General features: G+C 45.5%; 1 protein-coding gene across 1 annotated transcript in view; it reads right to left on the bottom strand.

Moving 5' to 3' along the window:
• The window catches only part of LOC118780725 (glutamate dehydrogenase, mitochondrial), a 29,506-nt gene extending 8,119 nt beyond the window's left edge, over positions 1-21,387 (bottom strand). The window contains exons 1-6 of the mRNA XM_036533386.1: positions 20,739-21,387; positions 12,445-12,525; positions 11,800-11,855; positions 9,737-9,800; positions 8,402-8,496; positions 1,893-2,072 (exon numbers count right to left, since the gene is read on the bottom strand). Coding sequence (XP_036389279.1) covers positions 1,893-2,072; positions 8,402-8,496; positions 9,737-9,800; positions 11,800-11,855; positions 12,445-12,525; positions 20,739-21,138 — 876 coding nt within the window. The 5' untranslated portion in view covers positions 21,139-21,387. The remainder of the gene's footprint in view (positions 1-1,892; positions 2,073-8,401; positions 8,497-9,736; positions 9,801-11,799; positions 11,856-12,444; positions 12,526-20,738) is intronic.
• Between the last annotated feature and the right edge of the window lie 298 nt (positions 21,388-21,685).

Genomic DNA, 21,685 nt, shown 5'->3' with positions numbered 1-21,685 from the left:
TAAAAAATTGCACCGCCTTTATCACATGCATATATGTTATATGTTATATTGCGCTCTGGCAGGGGACAGAGGGGGCAACAAAAAACAAAAAACTCACCCACAATGCATTTCTTTCCATTTAAGTCCTCTCATAAAACATCACTACTGCCACCTTGTGGATTGTCTCTGTAATCACACCATCCTCTGTAGCCTTTCCTTCCAATTCCTAATTAAATCAATGCATGATGTGATCTGAGGCACATATAAATCCTTTAATCGATATTCTTCGCATTCTCAACTTTTCCCACCTTCACTGGATTCATCTCTGTCATAATCCATCACCAGTCTAAGCTCTGCAGGAGACATGATTTTATCCATGTCATTCCCTACTTAAACCATAGGATCAAAACTAACTCAAAGCAGCTTGCCATGAGAAATGACCCATGCGTCACAAGTGTTTGTTGATAAATATAACGCAAAAGAAAAATCTGCTCTGCCTTCTGTGCACGACAGTAAATCGGTAAATCTCCATCAAAGAAAATTACATTCCAGGATGAAGTGATTGTACCTGATTGGTAGAGAGCGTGAAATTGGTTTTCCCCGCGTCACAGTTTTAGTTAAAAAAGGAAAAGCTCACAGCACACATGTGCACAGTGCTTAGAGTAACCTCTGGTCATTGATTACAGAGTTACATCAGAAGAGGCAGCTATTTGAGTCACTGAATGTGGCCCTAATCTTGCTAGTGACGTCATTGGTGCGATTCATCTGTATGTGTTCCGCGAATCTCCGTCCGGGGCAATTTAGACAGGCTTACAGGACGGGGCCTGCCTCCAGGGTCAAGCTCTGAGGCAACTGGTGAGACCCACACTATGAGTAAGAGGCAGCAGCCAGCCGCACCGGGTGACTCGTGGGGGGATTTCTGCTGCCCTTTGACCTTTAGGCTTTCGAAACCCCCCCTGTAAAATCTGCTGGGGGTGCCAGATTCCAGGAGACACGTGGCAAATCACAGGAAAGGTTGTGAAAACCGCAGGGTCTCAGATATCATGGCCTGCATGTCCCTGCCAGTTTTGGCCAAGAGGATAACCAGGAAGTCCCACTGTGGTTAGTTTCGCTGCTGTCTCGCCACGTATCCAAGGTTTTGCCATTTTCTCTTTGAGGCGTTTTCCTCTGTTTTTCCCCTCAAATCGCAGGGTGTGTATTAAATTTGCTTCCCCACAGCATCCCCTGCTGTCCTCAGGAGCACTGGTACATGCAGGCTATTCTTCACAAAGTGCACTACAGGAGAGCAACTGCCAACTGGAGAACAGGCCCACCCCTCAAGGACATAAAGTGAGAAACTCACGGGTGACTGTTCAGCCACTAGATGGTGCTGTAGTGTGACTAGGAATGCTAGCCTAAATAAACTCACCCTATATCTGAAGAATGGAACCAATTACACATTACTGCTGCAGACTCTAGTTACTGTGGGCTAATGACAAATCCCCTGACCATAATATGCAACGCCTTATGCTCAAATGGTGACAGAACAACGTTTCATTTGCCGTATCTATAGCAACCTCACAGAGTTTCCTGATTTGAGCCCCTAAGTGAACTGGACAATTCCCTCAAAAATTTAAAATGTGAGATCCCAAATGTCCTTTAATTACAGCATGGCTCCAGTAACCAAATCTTTCATAAATTTTCTGTTTAAGTTCATTGTTTGCGTCAACCGCCACAGCTGTTTTACAGTTTCCTCAATACACTTTAAAACTCGTGGAAACTTTCAAAGCAACAACAGCCACAGGATCTTCATACTGTTGTGCGTACCTCTGGGTCTCTTGTGTCCGTGGGACGGAACGACACCCCTAAAAGGCTGTCGGCGTTCCCCTGCCTCTCTGGTGTGATGTCAACGTGTGTTTGGCGGTTTCTCGTACCTGAATGACGAAGGTCTTGTCCTGGAAGCCGGGGGTGAGTCCAAGCTGGCTCATATAGGAGGCCTCATTGATGAAGTTTTCGATGCCGTGGAACACGCCGCGGCCGGTGGCTGAGATCCTCCCGTGGATGCCTCCCTGGCTGATGGGCTTTCCGGTTACACAGGCGTGGGCATTGATGTCCTGTATAGAGAAACAGACAGACACACACGCACACAAGTGCAAAATGAATGGAACTAGTTTGTTGTCAAGTTCAGTAAACAAATTACGTCAAGGCTTTGAGATAAGCAGTATTGCACAGTGTAAAGTGAATGACAAGAACCAAAACCGTGACACATACGCAATCTGACACCGACAGAAACAAATCAACCGTGCAGATGTGTGCACGGTATCAAAGGTGAATAGGAGGTGCAGTCCTGCACGCTGTTTCTCAGAGTGTCCCCGTTACCGGCGGGTGAGCGCGCATGCACTTTGCAAAGGAAACGTGCACGGCTGGTGGAAGGGGAGGCCTGAGAGGCGTGAGTGAAAACAGAACGGAGCTGCACGGAGGTCCAGGAACTGTTCAGTGCCTCATAAACAAGGCCGTGCCATTCAGACCCCACTACAGAGTCTGGGTGTTACTAAACAAACAGGTGTGTAGGCGTGTGACGGCACAACAAAGTTTTATCCCGGGTGACTGTGGAGGGGAACGTGTCACATGCTCAGAGCAAGCTGGTGACAGGTGGCACTGAGGCGATCCAAGCAGACCTTTCCAGTGCTGCCCGGTGTAGACGCAGGTGGAGGAAAAGACAGGTACTCACTCTCGACTCATTGCAGCAGGAACAACCAAGAGGAAAAGGCAGAAGAAGGACATGTCGCTTAACACTGCCACAGATCTGATGCTCAAGGCTGGGTTGTCAGGCATTTGGTCATTGAAATTCGGGGCTAGATTCTCAGAGGTAGAGATTTTACCCAAGGGATGAATAAGCTGAACTTTGGTAAGAGCCAGAAGTGAAGTAATGCCTCAGTGCCAGCTGTGGCTCATTTGTCCTAATGCTCCACCCATCTATCAGCCAAGCTAATTAGATACTGAACTCAGACCAGCTTAGGCAGAGGCACAAACTGTTGTGCTATAGACCAGTTGGTCTCTCTTCAATATGAGAGCAGATAGAGATAAAGAATAAAATAAATCACCAAGCCTAGAGAGAGACTACTGATGAGTCTGCAGCCATTAAAAATGCAGGTTTTCTCTATCGAAACAGACAAGTTTGTCTATCTGTGTTATCATATGTTCCAAAATACACACAGCGCAAGTGATCTTGTGTGTAAACATCCTCTGGTATTTCTCTAGAATGGCTCTGTTCTGAGAATGGTTCGCTTTAAACTCAAGCAATGTGATGTGAAAAAAGTACAAAACCTAGATCTGCCTCAGTACAGAACACTGTGGATTTAATCATCTTAAATATATCAGCAGGGTGTCTGTTATGCCAGAAGAGGTCACTGTGGAGCAGAGTGATCTGGAACACAAGACTTCAGCTGCTAGAGGGGAATCTCCCTGCCACCTATTTTTAAAGAAGTTGGTACGTCCTGTTCCAGCATCAGATATCTTCATCTTTCTGTCTATCAAAGTCCTACTGAAATGTATGTACATTGAATGTCATTATTGAAACTTTTGAGAAATATACCTCCCTTATGTTGACCAATTGGCCTTCCATAGTATTTCCATTGCCACAGCAGCCATATATAAACAAAAGAATATATAATATTAAAAATAAATCCAGAACAAATCCTGGACATAATTTCTTTTCAGTTAGCAAATCGAGTTGACATCATCAAACAACTAGCCTCCCATAAAAAAAAAATATTAGTTACTTGTTTTCTAAACATCACACATTTACTAACTATGTTTTCCACAGTGCAATGCTTGCTTTTTTGAACTGCAAGAGTTATACACATCACGGTCCAAAGGTAATCAAAGCTTCTGTGTCCTGAACTGAGGAAAATCTTTGATAAGCATCTGTGCGCAAAGGATGAAGAAAGTATGAAGGTTCCAACATAACATATGCTAACCACAACATGATTACTGCATGTGAAAATGAGCAAACTTGCACTGATCAGATCTGCATCACATCAGATATCATATCATTAGCAAACTTCAGGATGTAAAATATTACATTTGTATTAACTTTCTCAGAAATACTGCAGGCTACATACCCCTAAATAAACTGCACTTTAACAAGCTTTGAAGCCTGTGAGGGACTTCAAACCTTGAAGGAACTCACACATAGAATCTCCTTTTTAATTAAAAAAACAAGGCATTTTGCCTCTCTTTGCATTTTCCACGTATGCAATCATAATTAGCTTCCGAATGCATTTTATTCTTGTTTTTAATGCATAATGTGCCAGAGCCCTTTGTAGCCAAATACATTTACAGTGTGTTTTTCCCCATCCTTCCTTCTTTAAAATGATGGTGGGGCGGGACTGACCACTCCTGGTGACATACTGTACTGTAAGGAAAAGCAAGGCGCAATTCCGATCTTCGCGGAAAAGACTTCTTTATTTACAGGAACGGCAGCTGTCAGACATACATGAAACGCACTCTGGGTTCAGCGGAGTCAAATTGAACACCGAGCACTCAGCGAAAGCATTCTTTATACTGATACAGAGCTTTGGTCAGGATCGACAATAGTTAGCATACAGGTGGTGAAATACAGGAGGTCTGGTAATTACATTATCTTCCCTAGCAAGAACAGTTCTCAATCACCCGTCACCGGTTTCTTTAGAAGTACCAATTGCTGCAATGGCCAGCTGCAGCCAAAGTGACAATTGAAGTCTGTGAGCAGAACTGTGGTTACAATAAGGCCATCTAGACAAATGAATACAGGTATTTGCATACCTTAAGTGAGAGGATCTGTGCTCTCTTATGCTGCACTGAGTGAGCTGGTTTAGGGATCTGGACCAAAATCCTACAGTAAGTACTGTGAGTAATGCACAGGAACTTTTAACTATTTTAACTACGTTGTTGTTTAGCCAATGGCGCTCCTGTCAGAGGATGTGGAGGCGGAGCACTCACTTCTACTGAATATCAATCACTGCACTCCCAACTCCGCCTCCTTGCAGACTGTGAGCGCACAATGCAGTAAAAAAAGAAAATGAGTTCGGCACAATCTTGACCTAACTTCCCCTGCTGCCATGGCGACAGAGCTGGCAGTGCGGCAAGGAGCCGGTGCAAAACAGCAAAACAGCAAAATGAATTTGTGTTCCGGAGCAGTGTGAGTGCAGTGGTGGGACATTTTTCAAACACCCTCCTACAGAGAGGGTCCAGAGGGAGGAATGAGCCCAGCCATTTACAAAAAGCATTCGAAACTATTAAAGCAAAGAGCAGCAAAACATCTTCAAAACCCCACCCAGAAAGCAATGGAATAAAACTAAACCCATTAATTTCCCATCATTCAGTTTTCTCAGCGGAGAAGGAAGTGAGCAGAGGCCTTGAGACTCAGAAGTCTTGCACCTCAATATGGGGGGGGGTCTGAATGGATTTGAAAGACTTAATGCGCTCAGGGTGATAAAGCTGACATCAGATCCCAGCAGCAGGGGCAGAGAGCAGGACAAGCCTCTTTTGGCTTCCCACAACCCCCCTGCAGTCCGAGCACCGTGGGGAAGATAATGTGAGGGCTGCACACAATGGCCATTCCCAGAGTGAGCCAACCAGGTCAAATACCCTTTTAAGAAGCTTCTAGTGACCCATAATGGAAATTCAATCCACCACAAACCTTTCAAAGGCTTCAATAAATTAATGAACACTGGATCACAGCCAGCATTATTTTTATTCACAACATTTAACACTCCCCAAGACCCAAAATGGAAAAAGAAGAAATAACTTTTATGGACCAAAAAAAACATTAATTTGTATGACTGTGCGAATGTGTTCTTCTGCCATTACTTTTGGGCATCATTAAGAAAGACATTTAAACGTCCTTCATCACCTGCCCTCTCAAAAACAAACAAATAAAAAAAATACAAGCCTCAAAAGTTTGTGTTCTGTGCAGTTATGTTTGTGTGATTTTAATGCTGCTCCAAGACACCCATACACACTCTTTGAGAGTGCAGCTCCCTGACTTGCGTGGTATTTGGTGCATTTCTAATCAGTCAGCTGGAAACACCAGGGTGCAAGCCGGCACACAGCGGGTTTACGCTGTCGAGCTGTTGCCATAGCGATGGACAGGATTCTAGAAGTTTCAAGCCCAGTAAAAGTTCCAGAAGAAAAGCCTGTGTGGAAGCAAAGGGAACTGGGCCAGAACAGCCTGGTGAATTTTGCCCACAGTCTCCTCTGAAAGTAGCCCTCTCCTACAAACCTAGCATGGCTACTCCACATACACACATGCCTCTTGTCGCTGTTATGGTGGGGTGACAAATAAGAAATGTTTTTATCAGGTTGATATGAGGACAGCCGTCAAAAAACCAAGTGAACACTCAGGTCAGCTAACACACTGATACAGAAGGTATGCTCAACCACATATCAGGATAACACAAAAATGTACACATTAATGGTATCTCCTCATTGTTTTGTTGGCAATACAGGCTGCGGACACCTAGGCATCCCTCTTTCCATGTTTCTCCTTTCCTGCTTCTGCATTCTGAGGCGAGAAACTAAAAGCATAACAGAGCATTTAATTCCAGCTCTCCATATTTAACATACCAGCCCATCTTACAAACATGCATAAACACAGTATAGATACACAAGATTTAATACAATCAGCAGTTTCTGGGAAGACTGAAGGCCTGGTGTTGGCTTAGGGCAGGCTGAGGTCTCAGCCACTGCAGAAATAACAGGAACCCGATAAGGAAAACTAGGACAGTGGGAAGTTTTCATCAGAAAAGCACCGCGAGAAACTAATGAGAAAGAGACAAGGCAAAATGCCATGAGGCCTGAAGTTTCTCAGTTGAAAAAAACTCTACAGTCCTTCACATTCTCGGAACATCTTAACACAACACTCCAGAACTGCTCAAAGACTTCAGCGACAAGCAGAACCACAGAGCAGAATGAGGAAGGATGGCTGGGTGCATGCCCAGCTCTAAGAGCTAAACCTGGGGGATAGTGACACCTAGGGCTGCAGTATAGACATTTCCTTACCGCGGTATTCATAGAATGCCACCTTGCAGTTTGAGGTAATACCGCAACCAAACCCCCCTGAGTTTAATTATCCATTCATCTGATGTTACTTGTCCCTTATTATGCTGAAATTGTTGACCTGAAAGAGTTTAACTAAAGAAATAGGCTATTACACACATTTAACCCTTTCGCGGGTACGGTCACACCGGTTAGCGTGTATGATAAAAACCGGTGCGATTAGAACACTAGATTGGAAAAATTCTAGCTAATTTTAGCTTTGAGGAAACAGTGATTTAACGTTAAAAAATATAGCAAATGCTAACCTACAACAATGAGAGGCTTAATAACGGTAATGAAAACACAACGAACCATGTAACGTAACACATAGCATAAAAATAAGTTACGTGCGAAAGTGTTAAAAGCATTCCGTGAGTTTTGTTACTCATTGTAATTAATAAACATGGGTACAGACAGGGGTTATCATACATTTTTTCCTCCATAACATTATTTGCTGACAGTTGCAATTGCTCACTAGTTTTCAACACCAGACTCACATACCACTTCTCTCTCACATACCACTTCTCTCTTGTAACCACAAGGTTACAATGACGTGATGCGCTTGCCAAATGTTATGTGTATGCTATGCTCAGTGCAGACTGCAGAAGTATGGGCGTTTTAGAATCGTTTAGAATCGTTCTGGTGTGGAAAGATGGAAAAAAAAATGTGGACGTGATCCTTTTCAAAACTGATAGAAAAAAGTGAGTTTTCGAAAATATCCGGATACGTGTAGAAAAGGCCATGGACCAAGCCAAAAGCTACATGTGGATGGCAGCACTCTCAGATAAGGAGAAAAAAGCTGTTATGACGATAATGGCAGTGACTGGCTCAACATCGCGGTACACCTCCGAAAACCGATTAATGCAGCCCTAATGACACCTACTCCCATATGCCTTCACTCCACCAATCACAGCTCACACGGGAGAGGACTGTTCAGATCAGACTCACAGAGAAATGCCTCTTTTTCATATTATATATATATATATATATACATACACACATATTATATATAGATGTATATACATATATATATATATATATATATATATATATATATATATATATTATAAGTTCTCTGTCTTGATCTTTTTGGAGATGGCAAAAAGCACAGATATCTTCTCAAAGGAAGAAAAGCATGAGTAGAAAGCTTTTGGAGACGGATAAGGCCGTAATTTTTTGGGTCATGTATCGGTGTTGTTGGTGTTGGAGTACAGGACAGCCATTGTGGTTCGCTAGGCATGTCACTGTCAAGCCTTGGGGCTCTATTGATCTGAGGAGCCATTTTTGAACCAATCAAAGACTGGTTCAAAATTACACTGTAGGCATTTTGGCATTTGGAGTTCAAGCCGCCAGGTTTACTTACACTGTGGGCGATAGTGTTCGCGTAGGTGTCAGCGATCCAGGACATCTCTCTCTCCCCTGTGCTCATGTCAGGGGCGGGGACGTCAATGCCAGGTCCTGAGAGGGAGGCGGAGAGAGGAAGTGGTTAGCGCGTCACCCGTCAGCTGACAGGTTGGGTGGAGTGGTGGTGGGGGGGGGTGGGGGGGTAGGGGGGGGGGGATATCAGCACCTGTCACATAAACTCAGAACACACAGTTCTTCAATTTTTCAAATGTTACACTGGCTTTGAGCAGGCAGATTCACTGTATATGATAAGCAGGTGGCTTCCTGATATGGCAGAAGGTCATGTGTCATACTAGGGTACCACCCGCATGCCGGGACCACTGGCCTGAGTAAATACAGAGGCGCTCAAATGAATGCCCTTGCATGCAAGAGCAGCCCCTTGCACCTCGTGGACACTTTTCCAAAAACAGAACCTCAGGGTGAGCTGGGACAGCGACCAGGGAAGGGGGGAGGGTGTTTTTTCTGACTCGCTGGATTGGCTAAACCCTCTACCTGTGAGGGAGCGGGAGGGGGTGGGGTCAGCTCTGTATTTATAGTCCTGCTTGATGGCTGGCCGATGATCTATCCACTACTGCACTGTAGGACTGCAGTGTTACTCTTAAATGTCTTCGTAAAGACATGGCTACCTCATGTGTTTGTATGTGTGTGTGTGTGTGTGTGTGTGTGTGTGTGTGTGTGTGTGTGTGTGTGTGTGTGTGTGTGTGTGTGTGTGTGTGTGTGTGTGCGTGTGAGTGTGTATGGAGGGGTTGTCACTGAATTCTGCACTTTGAAACTCATTGGATCAACTGTAATCTTCCCTCTTACACCCAGCTCTCCAAACACCTACAGATCACCACAGCTGGAGGTCAAACTGACATTCTTGATGACACTTCAACCTCTGAATTCAATTAACATTTGTCCTTTAACTTTAGCTCAGAAATAAATGGAAACATTAGTTTTTCCCTTCACAAACTCTCTTCAGTGAGTTCAGCAATCACCCAACTAAATTAAAAAAAAAGTGTTTGAGTTGAAAACAGAAAAACTTTAATTGTATGTCATAGTTGGAGACAAATGTTGACTGAGTCCAGAGGTCTGTGTGATAAAGGTAAAACAATTTAAGGGAGAATAAACACAATCTCATTTCATATTTTGCCTTCCTGTCTCAGGGCTGCTCATGTGGACACTATCAGGATGTACTTGCCATCTCTGATTTTGTTTCCACAGTACTCACTGTAAACACAACCACATGTTCATAAACCAAGAGACATTCACCAAACATACTGCAGGTGTCTTCATCTAAAGCTACAAAACTCACCAATGAAGCCCTTCTTGGCCAGCTCGATGGTGAATCTCCTGGTAATTTTTTCCAGCTCATTGTCCTGTGGAGGATACAAAGAGAAGCAGATCAGAGAATTACATACAGACAGGGAACAGATCCTTTCAGACACAAACAGAGGTTCTGCCGTCTCTTGAGGGAAACATGGTGGAAGGTGATTTATTATGAACAAAGCTGGTGGTGAGAGTCAATAGGCCTTTTAAAGCAAAGATTAGGCTGAAAGATTTGTTTACTTCACTTTGCTTTGCCATGGCCTTCAGTCATTGAGCCTGTGAATGGGTTTGAGTGGGGAGGTGCTGGGCCGGAGTCTCACACCTCTCCGAATCATGAGCCAGAAATTCCCCCTCCATCTGCCTGCTGAAAGCTCAGCACCACTCCTCCTCCAGGACACCGAGAATTGCTCTGGAAATTGTCTCCAGAATTACTCTGGTAATTGTCTTGTGGTATTAAAAGCATAATGCAAGCTTACGTTAAAGGGCATGGTCTTGCCAGGTTTAGCCCTGTGCTTAGATGTGTTAGACGTGGAGTGTGTTTACAGGGAGAAATTTGCCCTCTGTATTGTAACTATTTCTGTCACACCACGTAAAAACACCAAGGCAGTGGGAGAAAATAAAAATATCACACATAATGTGACCAGTGACCGTTCAGCCATCTGCCCTTTTAACCTCCTTCACCGCACAGCACTGCTTGAACCGAGTGACTCTGTACGCTTGCTTGGGGCAGAGCGTAAACATGTCCATCAGATGGAAGGAGAAAAGGAGGAAAAAGAGAAGAGGGAAAGAGAGGTGAAAAAGAGGAAAAATGACAAAAGCACAGGAACATGCTGCAGGCTCAGTACCCTTCCCCTTCTCTGATTGGCTGGGGGCACAGGCCCACATGTCCATTCCACAAACAGCATCAGGGATCTTCCAACAGATTGCCGTGACAAGGAGCACAACACAGCATTTAATTATGCGCTGTGGTTCCTCTGATCCACGAAAAAAACAACCACAGTTATACACGTACATAATACCGACAACTATATTCAGCGTATCCAAGGAGCCACAGGGGAGGGGAAGCTGGGGTCGAGTGGTTCCAATATTTGTCCAATTTACCCTAGTAAATTCATTTTTTCCAATTCAGACTCATCCTTCTGCTCAGCGCTCATTGCATTAACAGCCTGAGGACACACACTAGCCATTTTCTCTTGGTACGCTGGGCGCTGGAATCGCCGAGCTATTTTAAGAGCAAAAGGAAGACAGGAACAGCCCAGTGCTGCGGGTGCAGAGGCGCATGCACACACAGAGCGGAGCACTGAGAGGTTCTGAGAAGACCGTGGCAGATGGCCATCACAGAAATGGCCAGTAGGGTGCTGTTGACTTGGGCTCTATAGTAACAGGGGAGTCAGGCTTCAAGAATCAACACAATGGCTGGAGCTTCCACATGTTGTCAATCACTGACTCTGTCTGATCGAAGCAGAAGACTTTACTCTCCACAGCGAAACACGATGATTGGTTCAAAACAGTGACTGACTGGTAAGGCAAGATAGCCCCACCCATTCTGGGCTTCATGAATCCTCTGGTCTCTTGTCACTACTAATATGAAAAAGGGGGGTAGGGGGATTCTGGTTTGTTTTTGGGGGTGTGACAGCGAAGCTCAGCTGTTAAATCCACTCCGGTGAATGCTTGTGAGCACATGCAGAAACATCTACAGCCAGAGATAGTTCTATGTTTGGTTCCATGCAAGCTCTTAACCACATAATCGGATGAAATTATTTCGCTAAATTAAGGCAGGTAACTGTATGCTTGAAATGCGTGGCACCTCCAGCACCTGGTCACCTCTGGTAATTTAGTGTAATAACTCATACAGTTATGTAATCAGGAGCTTGGGCAGACCAAAAAAAAAAAAATAGGTACAACTCCGGCACTTGAAGAGCAGATTTTCCCCTCCCTGATGTGCGGGGTGAATCAGATGGAAGGAAGAGGATCAACTTCATAACAAACCACGTTTAGGGAAAGGTCACCCCTAAAAAGGAAAAGGAGCGTGTCCCACAAGTAACTTACCGAGTAATTCCTGGGGTTGATCTTCACACCAGCTTTGGCTCCACCAAACGGCACATCTAGAACAGGAATGGAAAGGTGAGTCTGCACTGCACAGAGGAAAACAGCTAACCCAACAGGTGAGGCTACGCTACTCAGAGGAGCACAGCTAACCCAACAGGTGAGTCTACACTACTCAGAGGAACACAGGTAACTTAACAGGTGAGTCTATACTACTCAGGGGAACACAGCTAACTCAACTCCATGTGGAGTAAGGGTATGTGGAAGAATTATGAAACATACTACACTATTCACACATCTTTCAGAGCACACCAGAAAAAAATTAGTCATGACATGTAGCGAACAATGAACACATTACTAACAAGGTGCTGTGCACTACAATCTTGCAGTACTGAAAATGGTTGAACCTTTACATAGCACATGGTATGCCAACTATGTGCTCAAAAAACAGAGATACATGATTTAAAAAAATAACATTTAACACAACATTGAGGATGGTTTTCAGATAAGGCACGTCCACAATTTATTCCAGATAAAAGAACAAATTTTATAAAACCAAGTGAATGTGGGATGTGTTTTTTTTTTTTTACTTTGCTGGATTGCAGGTGCACATGTCTGTTAATGAGTAAGTGGTGAGGCCACACTTACCCACTACGGCGCACTTATAGGTCATCAGGGAGGCCAGGGCTTTCACCTCATCCACAGACACATCCAAACTGTACCGAATACCTGGAGGAAAAAAAAACGAGGGAGAGAGGATAGGTCAGTGAGAGCTGCACTGCTCATAAACCGTATCCAGGCCAAACAACAATACAATCCAAACATGCTTGCTGGAAATACTAAGCAGAACTGTTCCAATTCAAGCTGTGAACTGGCAACCACAGCTCTCTGGCTTTCAAGGCCAGATCGGTAATGAGAAATGCCACACTAAAAAAAAAAAAAAAAAAAGCTTCCCTCAGTCCAGCTGAATCACGGCAAGTCAATGAATCCTGTTTTTGTAACCACACAATGCCATGGTGTGCCTGGTGCCAGGATGAATCTCCAGTGAATTTAGGCCTTCTATTCAAGTTTTAACTGAGTCACAAAGCTGTTACACATGTTCAAAGGATTCACTAAGCTGAACCTTGTGAGGGCCATCGACATGAAGTGCAGAAGTTAGAGTTTCAATATATAAAAGTATTTGGCCACACCTGTTTTTCAGGGTTTGGGCTAGGCCCCTTATCTCCAGTGAAGGGCAATCTTAATGCTTCAGCATACCAAGACATTTTGGACAATGCTATGCTTCCAACTTTGTGGCAACAGTTTGGGGAAGGCCCTTTTCTATTCCAACATGACTGTGCCCCAGTGCACAAAGCAAGGACTATAAAGACATGGTTTGATGAGCTGGGTGTGGAAGAACTTGACTGGCCCGCACAGAGCCCTGACCTCAACCCCATCGAACACCTTTGGGATGAACTGGAACGGAGATTGCCAGCCAAGCCTTCTCGTCCAACATCAGTGCCTGACCTCATAAATGCTCTACAGAATGGGCACAAATTCCCACAGAAACACTCCAAAATCTTGTGGAAAGCCTTCCAAGAAGAGTGGAAGCTGTTATAGCTGCAAAAGGGGGACCAACTCCATATTAAAGTATATGTATTTGAATACAATGTCATTACAATGTAATGGTCAGGCATCCGAATAGTTTTGTCCATATAGTGTATATTATATTAGTATATATATATATATATATATATATATATATATATATATATATATATATATAAATAATTTTTTTTTACCTTTTTAAATTTCAAAATTTTAGGTAGGCTTGATGTACATGATGAACTGACAGCAGTTTGGTGAAGTCACTTATTGTTTAGAAAGCAACTACAGCTGCCCCATAAAGTTTCATTATAAAACAAAACCTGATGAATCCAGGGCTGTTCTCAGGCAGTCTGGTTTCCCAAGCCATTACGGTTCCACCAGTTTTCCACAGGAAACATGATTCAAACTGGTTTCCTGTGGGAATAGAGTTCAACCACGTATCTTCATGCAACAGGGTTCAAAATGGTTTGCTAGGATTCAGCAAGGTTTCCTCAGGCAACATGGTTCAAACCGGCTTCCTGGCCCACCAGTGTTCAGCCTGATTCACACGTGCCTGCAGTCACGTCTACACACACTCAGCCTCCCCTCAGTCTGGAGATAGCGCCTGGCTCTGGTCCGCATCGCTCAGGAGACGAGGCAGTGCTCCAAGCCCCCACGCTCGCCTGCGCTTACTTTCACAATCTAAATTCAGCCAGCGGAAGGAGCTGAAAGGAAATGTTTATCACATACGCCACCTCCAGAGCTGCCTCCTTTCTATCTGTGGGTGCATATTTGCTGCGTGAACCTGAGTATGTCCACCGCATCATGCAGGAGAGAGGGACTGAAGTCGTTCGGAAACTAGACATGTGCGGAGTATTACTGGCTTTTGTGCGATAGGATTCATGTTATAACATTACATTATTGGCATTCAGCAGGTGCTCTTATACAGAGCGACTTACACAGGTTACAATTTTTTTACATGTTACCCTTACAGCTGGATAGTTACTGAAGAAATTCTGGATTAAGTACCTTGCCCAAGGCCACAGCAGCAGTGCTGTAGTGGGGCATTGAACCAGCAACCTTTCAGTTATGAGCTCTGCTCCTGAGCACTGTGCTACACTGCCACTGGATTCATAGCATATCAGCAACAAATGACTGTTTCAGTGCCCTGCTCCCTCCTTCCTTGCATTTACAAGATTTGAGCATATGATGACCCACAATGACTTGTGGGAGGGAGAGGCAGCTGTAGGAGTCAGACGTAAATCTGTTGAGCTGAGATTAGAAACGTGCCTTTGACATGGTGGATGCAGGGTGAGAGGGCCGAGAAAGAAAACGAAATCCTAAACCTTTCTCTCCCTTTCAGACGGACTGATGACTGTAACAAAGCAAACCATGGGCACAGCGCTGTTAGCGTACCCTGCTCGCGCAGTGTGCGTGACAGCGAACCCTGCTGCGTCTGTGGATCATGAGCCGTCACCACAGAGCTGCATAAGTGATTGTCTTCATGTGCCTGAACCCCCCATCCCCCAAACCGCCCTGCCCCCCACCCTTCTGTGTGTGTTCAGCCTCACAGCACCAATCTTAATGTGCCTGAGCTCTGCAGCGGCCAGATTCAGCACCCATCGCGCTAGTCCCTTTCAATCATTTTCTCCAGATGTCCACCAGAGCCCTGCCCTCTTAATCCCCAGGAGGCTGACACTAAACCGCCCCAGCGGTGACATCAAGACAGACGGGCAAAGCTTAAGACTGCAGCTGTCCCTGCAGCAGTCTGAAAACCTTCCCTGGGGGGGGTTCAGGGGTGCAAGGCTGTGGGCCTTAAACTGTCCAAGGCTGTGAGTCTGAACCCCTAGAAAAGCACTGCTGCTGTATCCTTAATATATGTAACAAGTCAAATAAAACAATGTGCTGACTAAAGGTGTTAAGCAGTGTGCAAAATGCAGGTATGCTCAGCAGGGCTTCTGTCATTTTAGCTGCTTACTGTCTCATGTGTTGTAATAATTGAGTTATGGACTGCTGAAGACATCACAGACCTAGGACCAACATTAGCTTTGTGCTAGCAGAGACAAGGGAGCTAGCCACCATCAAAGCCCCAATTAGCCTGGTAATGTGCTCACCATTCCTGGGACTCAAAGAGATCGGTAGTTCTAATCCATTTAAAGAGAGTCACTAGGAGCAAAGGGCGCCTGCAGCATCTTCAGCCCCCCACTGCTAAAGCCCCCCCCCCCCCCCCCCCCCCCCCCCCCCCCCCCCCTGCCACCCCCCCCCCCCCACCTGAATAAAACAACCTTACCTGAAACCTGACCTTAACTTAACCTTAATTTAAAATCTGACTGCAGATATACTTTAAAACTGAAGACTGCAGAACTGTGACAATGCGAAACAAAATCTTGCTTGTAAACCAAAATGGTCCATGTTAAAAATAAAGCTTGCATACACACATACACACACGCACACACACGCACACACGCACACACGCACACACGCACACACGCACACACGCACACGCACTTCAAACTAACAGAAACAAACACACACACCCCTTGTTTCTAGAACAGGGTTATGCAGCCCTGGTCCTGGACTGCCACATAATCGGGTCAGTTATTATCCCACTGCTGTAATTATTATGCAGCTGTTATGCTAAATTCATGCAGATGATTCAGTCTCCATAGTAAAACACTGAGCACCCGGAGCGACGGGTCACCTGCATAAATTAAGCAGAAAGACTCATCCAATTCTGCTGTTAAAGGCTCAGATGAAACAAAAGCCAGAAGCATCACAAACTGACTCGTCTCGCACACAGCCATCTCCTTCTCCAAAATGGTTGCAGCTGCTCGTTGATAAGAAATTGCAGCTTCTAGGAAAGAGGTTCCAGAGAGAAAGGGAGCTGGTGACTCTGTGCCATGTCTGTGACTCGCTCCCGCTCTGCTTTGGTTCACACACCGGCCCTCTGCTTTCCCAGAAAGAGACAGGACAGGAGGCCGGGCTGGACACTGGATATGGTGGAGCCTTTGATTTATATTCACTGTTTTTCTCCTCCTCTTTGGACCCCTGAGCACTGAGCACACAGCGGGTCTCTGCTACAGTGGAAAATGCGCCCGCATTTAATTGTCATTTATGAAAGATTTTCCTCCCTGAGGGGACATGTCCTGTTTTAATCGTGTTCATCGTGGAATCCGGAACATTCTCCAACCCCCCCATGCACAAACATAATCAGGAATGGGCATGACCGCATACGGCAAAAACACAGCCGCATGTGAACATTTTTAGATAACCTGAAGGAGTGAATTCTGGATTCCAGCATGACTGGAAAGCAAGCCTATATCGAAGTCAGAGCAAGAGATACGGCCGATCCTGTCCTGATACATATCACCTCTCAGACTGATGCAGGCTGTAGGATGACATCATCATAGTCATGTCACACCAGAAACATGAAGGGTGATGTCAACATCTTGCCCTTCAATCTACGCACACACACACACATTCATACATAGACACACTACACATAGACATTACAGTGAAAGAGTATTACTTAGTTATTCAGCACATTAACATACTATGTTTGCTATCTTACCAGCCGCTTATAGCATAGCACCACATGACAAAAAAACAGCAGCTGGGGGCTCCCATGAGGCTGAGTGAGCCAAAGTGCTTGCTCTGACTGCAGGTTGAACCGCTTGCCGTGGGTTCAATCTCTTATGATCAGCTGCCAATGAGTGGGAGCCCACAAAGGGGGAACACATTGGCTGTGCTGTGCTGGCAGGAGTGGCGGGTATCGGTGGGAATGTGGGCAGGGTGCCCTTGTTTCTCTACTGCAGCGCCCTCTAATGGCCACTGAGCTGCATGCAAAGACAACTATGATGTCAGTGGGGATCCATCTATCCTCCAATTGATGTGTGCCCTGCTGTGGTGCACTGTGGGACTTGCAGTGTGACAAACAGCCACCGGGTGGCGCCCTGGTGTGTTGGAGGATTGTGCTCTGTTCACTTTGGGGCTCAGGGCTTACACGATGTAAGGCACCAACTGTTGTCAGTTCAAACCCACAGCCTCCATGGCTGCAAACAGGCTATTGTGTGCAGAGAATCAAAATGAAAATAATCTTTCATGTGAATTATGACAGAACAGGAGATAAAAAGTTTTTTATTATAAATTAATGAAACCTCGCAAAAGCTTTTAAGAAAAAGAATTGCAAGGAACTTCACATGCAATTCAAACTGCCCTGATGTCCCTGTATTATTCTGCACCTCTCTGTCTGCAGGTGACCTATCACACTCTCACGGCCACCACCCCTCAGAAGATACTGTGGACCCCGTGGCAACGGGTTGAGTCTAGTTTCATCAAATTCAGCTGAGCGTGACCTCATTCTGAGCTGCAATTCAAAGGTGCACTGCCCCCCCCCCCCCCCCCGTATGTGTAGTATCCCAATGTGTTTTAGATCCTGTGATCAAGTGACTGTGATGTATGGTAGTGCGTACTTGGCTAGTGCCTGTGCTTTCTCGGCTGTCTAGTCAGGTTAGGTAGGGGTAGAATGGTGTTGTGCTCACACTCTGGTCTGGGAGTGTTGTTAGTCTGGTGTGACACTGTTGCTCATTCAAATCAAATGTATACATTTCTGTTCTTTTGTGCTGGAAGTTGCTCTGGATAAGAGTGTCTGCTAAAAAATGTAATGTAATGTAATATAAGCTGTGCAACGCACTTAGTGGGAAGGCGGGGATTGGGGGTGGTGGGAGGGAAGGGGAAGGAGAGGGGGAGGGATCCTTCAAATGCTGCCCACCTTCCATGTCTGTCTACCCTCTTTCACCTTCACCGAACTCTTCGCTCCCACATGGGACACATCACACACTCCTCAGTGGGGTCGTCAGCAATGGCACACAGAGCTGTCACACCAGCCACTCAGGAGCGATTCATAAAGATCCGTCCGAAGGTGGAGGGAGGGATGGCTGCTCCCCCGTCACTCCAAAGTTCAGCAGGCGGCCCGCCTCGCGCTTGCTGGTAACGCGCGACACCCCTGCCATGAGGCTGAAAGACAGGACCGCCTGGGTCTGCCCTCTGGCAGTATCTCCGTTACAGTTGGCCCTGGCTGTGTCACCCCCCAACCACCCCCCCCCCCCCGCCCCCAACCCCTCCCCCAATCTCCCAGCAGCCAGTGCTGCATCAGCCCCTGCCTCATGTGCCCACAGTCCATTCTTCACTCAGACATGGTTCACTCCAGATTAAGTCTTTAGAGGAGCCGAAACCTGCATTTCTGTGGAGCGTACGCTCCCTTCATGTACCACACCAGGGTTTTTCCCCACTGCAGGGTCACATTTCACCCTGACACTGATTAACATGAGTGAGTCTGACTCTCAGTGACAGTACTAGGAGGTGCAGAGCAGCCCTACCAAGTGGAGCGCTTGGTGAATACAGAGCTCCTGAGACCAAACAGTAATGACAGTGAAAATACACTCACGTTTGTCCTTGACCACACTTCTGCAGAGTTAATCAGCCGGTATAGGGGTGGTAGTGAACCACTTTACCCACAGTTGCCTCACAGTAAATATCCAGCTGTATAAATGAATAACATGTAAAAACTGTAACCTATGTAAGTCACTCTGGATGAGAGCGTTGGCTAAATGCCAGTAATGTAATGTAATGTAATGGTGCACTTTGGGAGGCCATTCAGACTCTGCTGTTGAGAGAGACAAACTGCCCGCGCAGGGCAAAGTGGGCTGCAACATGTCAAACCTCCTCAGCCCTCCTGCATGATAGATCATCAGAGCAATTGCATTTCCTGTGTTCACAGATCACGCCACAAACCCAGGACAGAACAAAGTGAAAGAGTTACAGCACCGGGCATCAGCTGTGACAGACATGAAAGCAGGTTATATTCCTGGATACAGGAAGCAGGAGGTGTGCGTGCTGGAAAAGCCTGCCTTATGCCCAGTGTTGTCTTTGCCTGTAAAACACCACCTGAGTCATTTCCACATTTGGCTCCCTTTTTTCCAGCACGCTAGAGAGCTCGGTGGGCGGTTACGCCAACAGCTGCGCTCTGTACTGTACTACACGCGCGGGGCGTGAATGGATCGCTGCATTCGAGCGCGATACGTTGCGGCCTCGGCGGTAAGCTGTACTGCGTGACCATGCCTCCCCTACAACTTTTCAGCGGAAAACTGTTGCACCATGAATCCAAAAACACCCAGCCTTCTCAATCCATGAACTCTGGGGAATGAAGCACCCTATTTATCTCTCTCTCTCTCTCTCTCTCTCTCACACACACACACACACATTTCCTATCATGCAAAATTTTATAAAGACAGACATCTAAAAAGCTATATCTCATCATATTATGTATAGCTGAAGCAGTCTTATCTGAAAACATACGCATTGTTGTAGAAATTGCATTGAGGGATTGGCCTAAAGCAAAACGCGATATTACACCTCCAATGTTCTTGGTAAAATTGAAAAGTAATTAATGCAGCAATTTTATGTTGTCTTATATATTATATGAATATATGAATGAATGGCTGTATTTCTTCGTGTTAAAAAATAAATAAATAAATAAAAAATATTATGGAAAAAAAGTAGGGTTTTCATAATTTCTGGTATCAGCTACCTCGAGCAGAGCAAAACTGTTCTGACACTAAAAGATTTGGTATTGAAATTACACCACTTACACTGTTGCATACCGAAGAGAGCAGCTAGCGAGTCAAACACCTGCTACTGCTCCGCAACACGCTCGCGTAAACTGAATGGGCAACTTAGAGCGCAATGGCAGCGCTTAGCTAAAACAAACGAGAGTCACTTTGGCAGTCCTCTGGTAACAGTTTCCACTGATAGTCGTTACGTCTATTACGATATTATATCTACTTTATTTATAATTTCAACTATCGATAAATACTGTTGGACTGATAAGAGTGCTACACAACAGAAGGTGAACTAAAGCACGATGTTCAAATTCAATCATTTGTTCTGTAGAGGACTTCATTAGGTCGTCAAGCTGGGTGACTGCCAACACATTGTGGTAATTATATATGCATCTTCGTCTACACGGTCGGGAGGAGAGAAAAGCATGCTTCTCTGACGTTAGCTAGCTAGACCAGCAGGGTTATTGATGCTTCGGGAAAAAAAAGCTCAGCTGTCAACCGAATCGTCAACTGTCAAGTGAATTGTCCCAACAATTCCAAAAGTCATTTCGGCCAGGGCATAACGGCGTTAAACACGCCACACGATTGTATACAAATATTTCAACGAATCGCTCATTCTGTTTGCTACACTTGAGCCCCACGCTTAAACTTCAGCTGAAGAAAGACCTCGGAGTGACGCGAGCCCGGTGCCCGTCTAACGCACTGGGCTTGCTGTCCATCATAGCAACATCTTCGCTGCAAGGGGGGGCAGCTTACCTCCTTTGCAGGGCGTTCTGTGTTGACTGTGTTGGGCACGGTAACCCTCGACCACTTCCCATTCTCCGTTATCTCGCTTTATAGGGAAAGACACGCTCAATACGTGGTTGCAAGGCTTGATAATCTTAAGTATTCCCCGGACGCGATGCCTCTTCTGCTCCGGCGATTCTCTGGTCTTGAGGTCTTCCACCAGTTTGTTTTCTACAATGGCCGCGCCACGGTCGAAGAAGCCCTCGACCATTTTGAAAAAGTTGGGGTCGTCTTCTTTTTCTCCGACGGCTTCGCTGTAGCGGCGGACCCGCATCAAGGACGCGGAAGCCGGTAAAGCGGAGTCGACGCATCCCGAGGCCAGCGCACCGCTCGCTCCACGGGTGAGCAGCTCCCCCAGATACCTGTACATTTTAACCGAGATGAGGTAACTGACGTGCAATTTTAAACAGAAAGAAAGAAGAACGGGGGACGACGACGGTATGGGTCCTTGGGGGTAAATAGAAAAAAAAATTGAACGAGACAACAACACCTCCTCTCTACGTCCCGTCCACTGTCAAACTGACAGCTCTCATGCCGTACCCTTTCTTTAAAAGGCAGGGCGAGAGAGTGCTGCGAGCTGGGAGCACGCAGAGGGGAGGGCGAAAGGAGGAGGACGCAGCAAAATCAGAGCGCGCACCCGTGGGTTTTGTGCACAACATGAACACAAACTGCATAGTAACATAAGGCAAAACAAATCTTAAGGATTGCATCTGGTCAATAAATAAAATGTATAAAAGATCACATTTTGAAAGGGCTTCTTTCAAAGTACACATTAACTTGAATTAGGGCTTATTTGCTGAGAAATGAGGTCCAATTCATCTGATTTAATATCATTGAATTCATGTGAAAATAATCACACTGGAACATGCTGATCATCATCAACGAAATAACGTAAAAAACTCTCGAGCTCTAATACA

The sequence above is a fragment of the Megalops cyprinoides genome, chromosome 1 (assembly GCF_013368585.1).
Source record: "Megalops cyprinoides isolate fMegCyp1 chromosome 1, fMegCyp1.pri, whole genome shotgun sequence".
In the NCBI taxonomy this organism is placed as follows: Eukaryota; Metazoa; Chordata; class Actinopteri; order Elopiformes; family Megalopidae; genus Megalops; species Megalops cyprinoides.
This window is presented reverse-complemented; position numbering and strand designations above follow the sequence as displayed.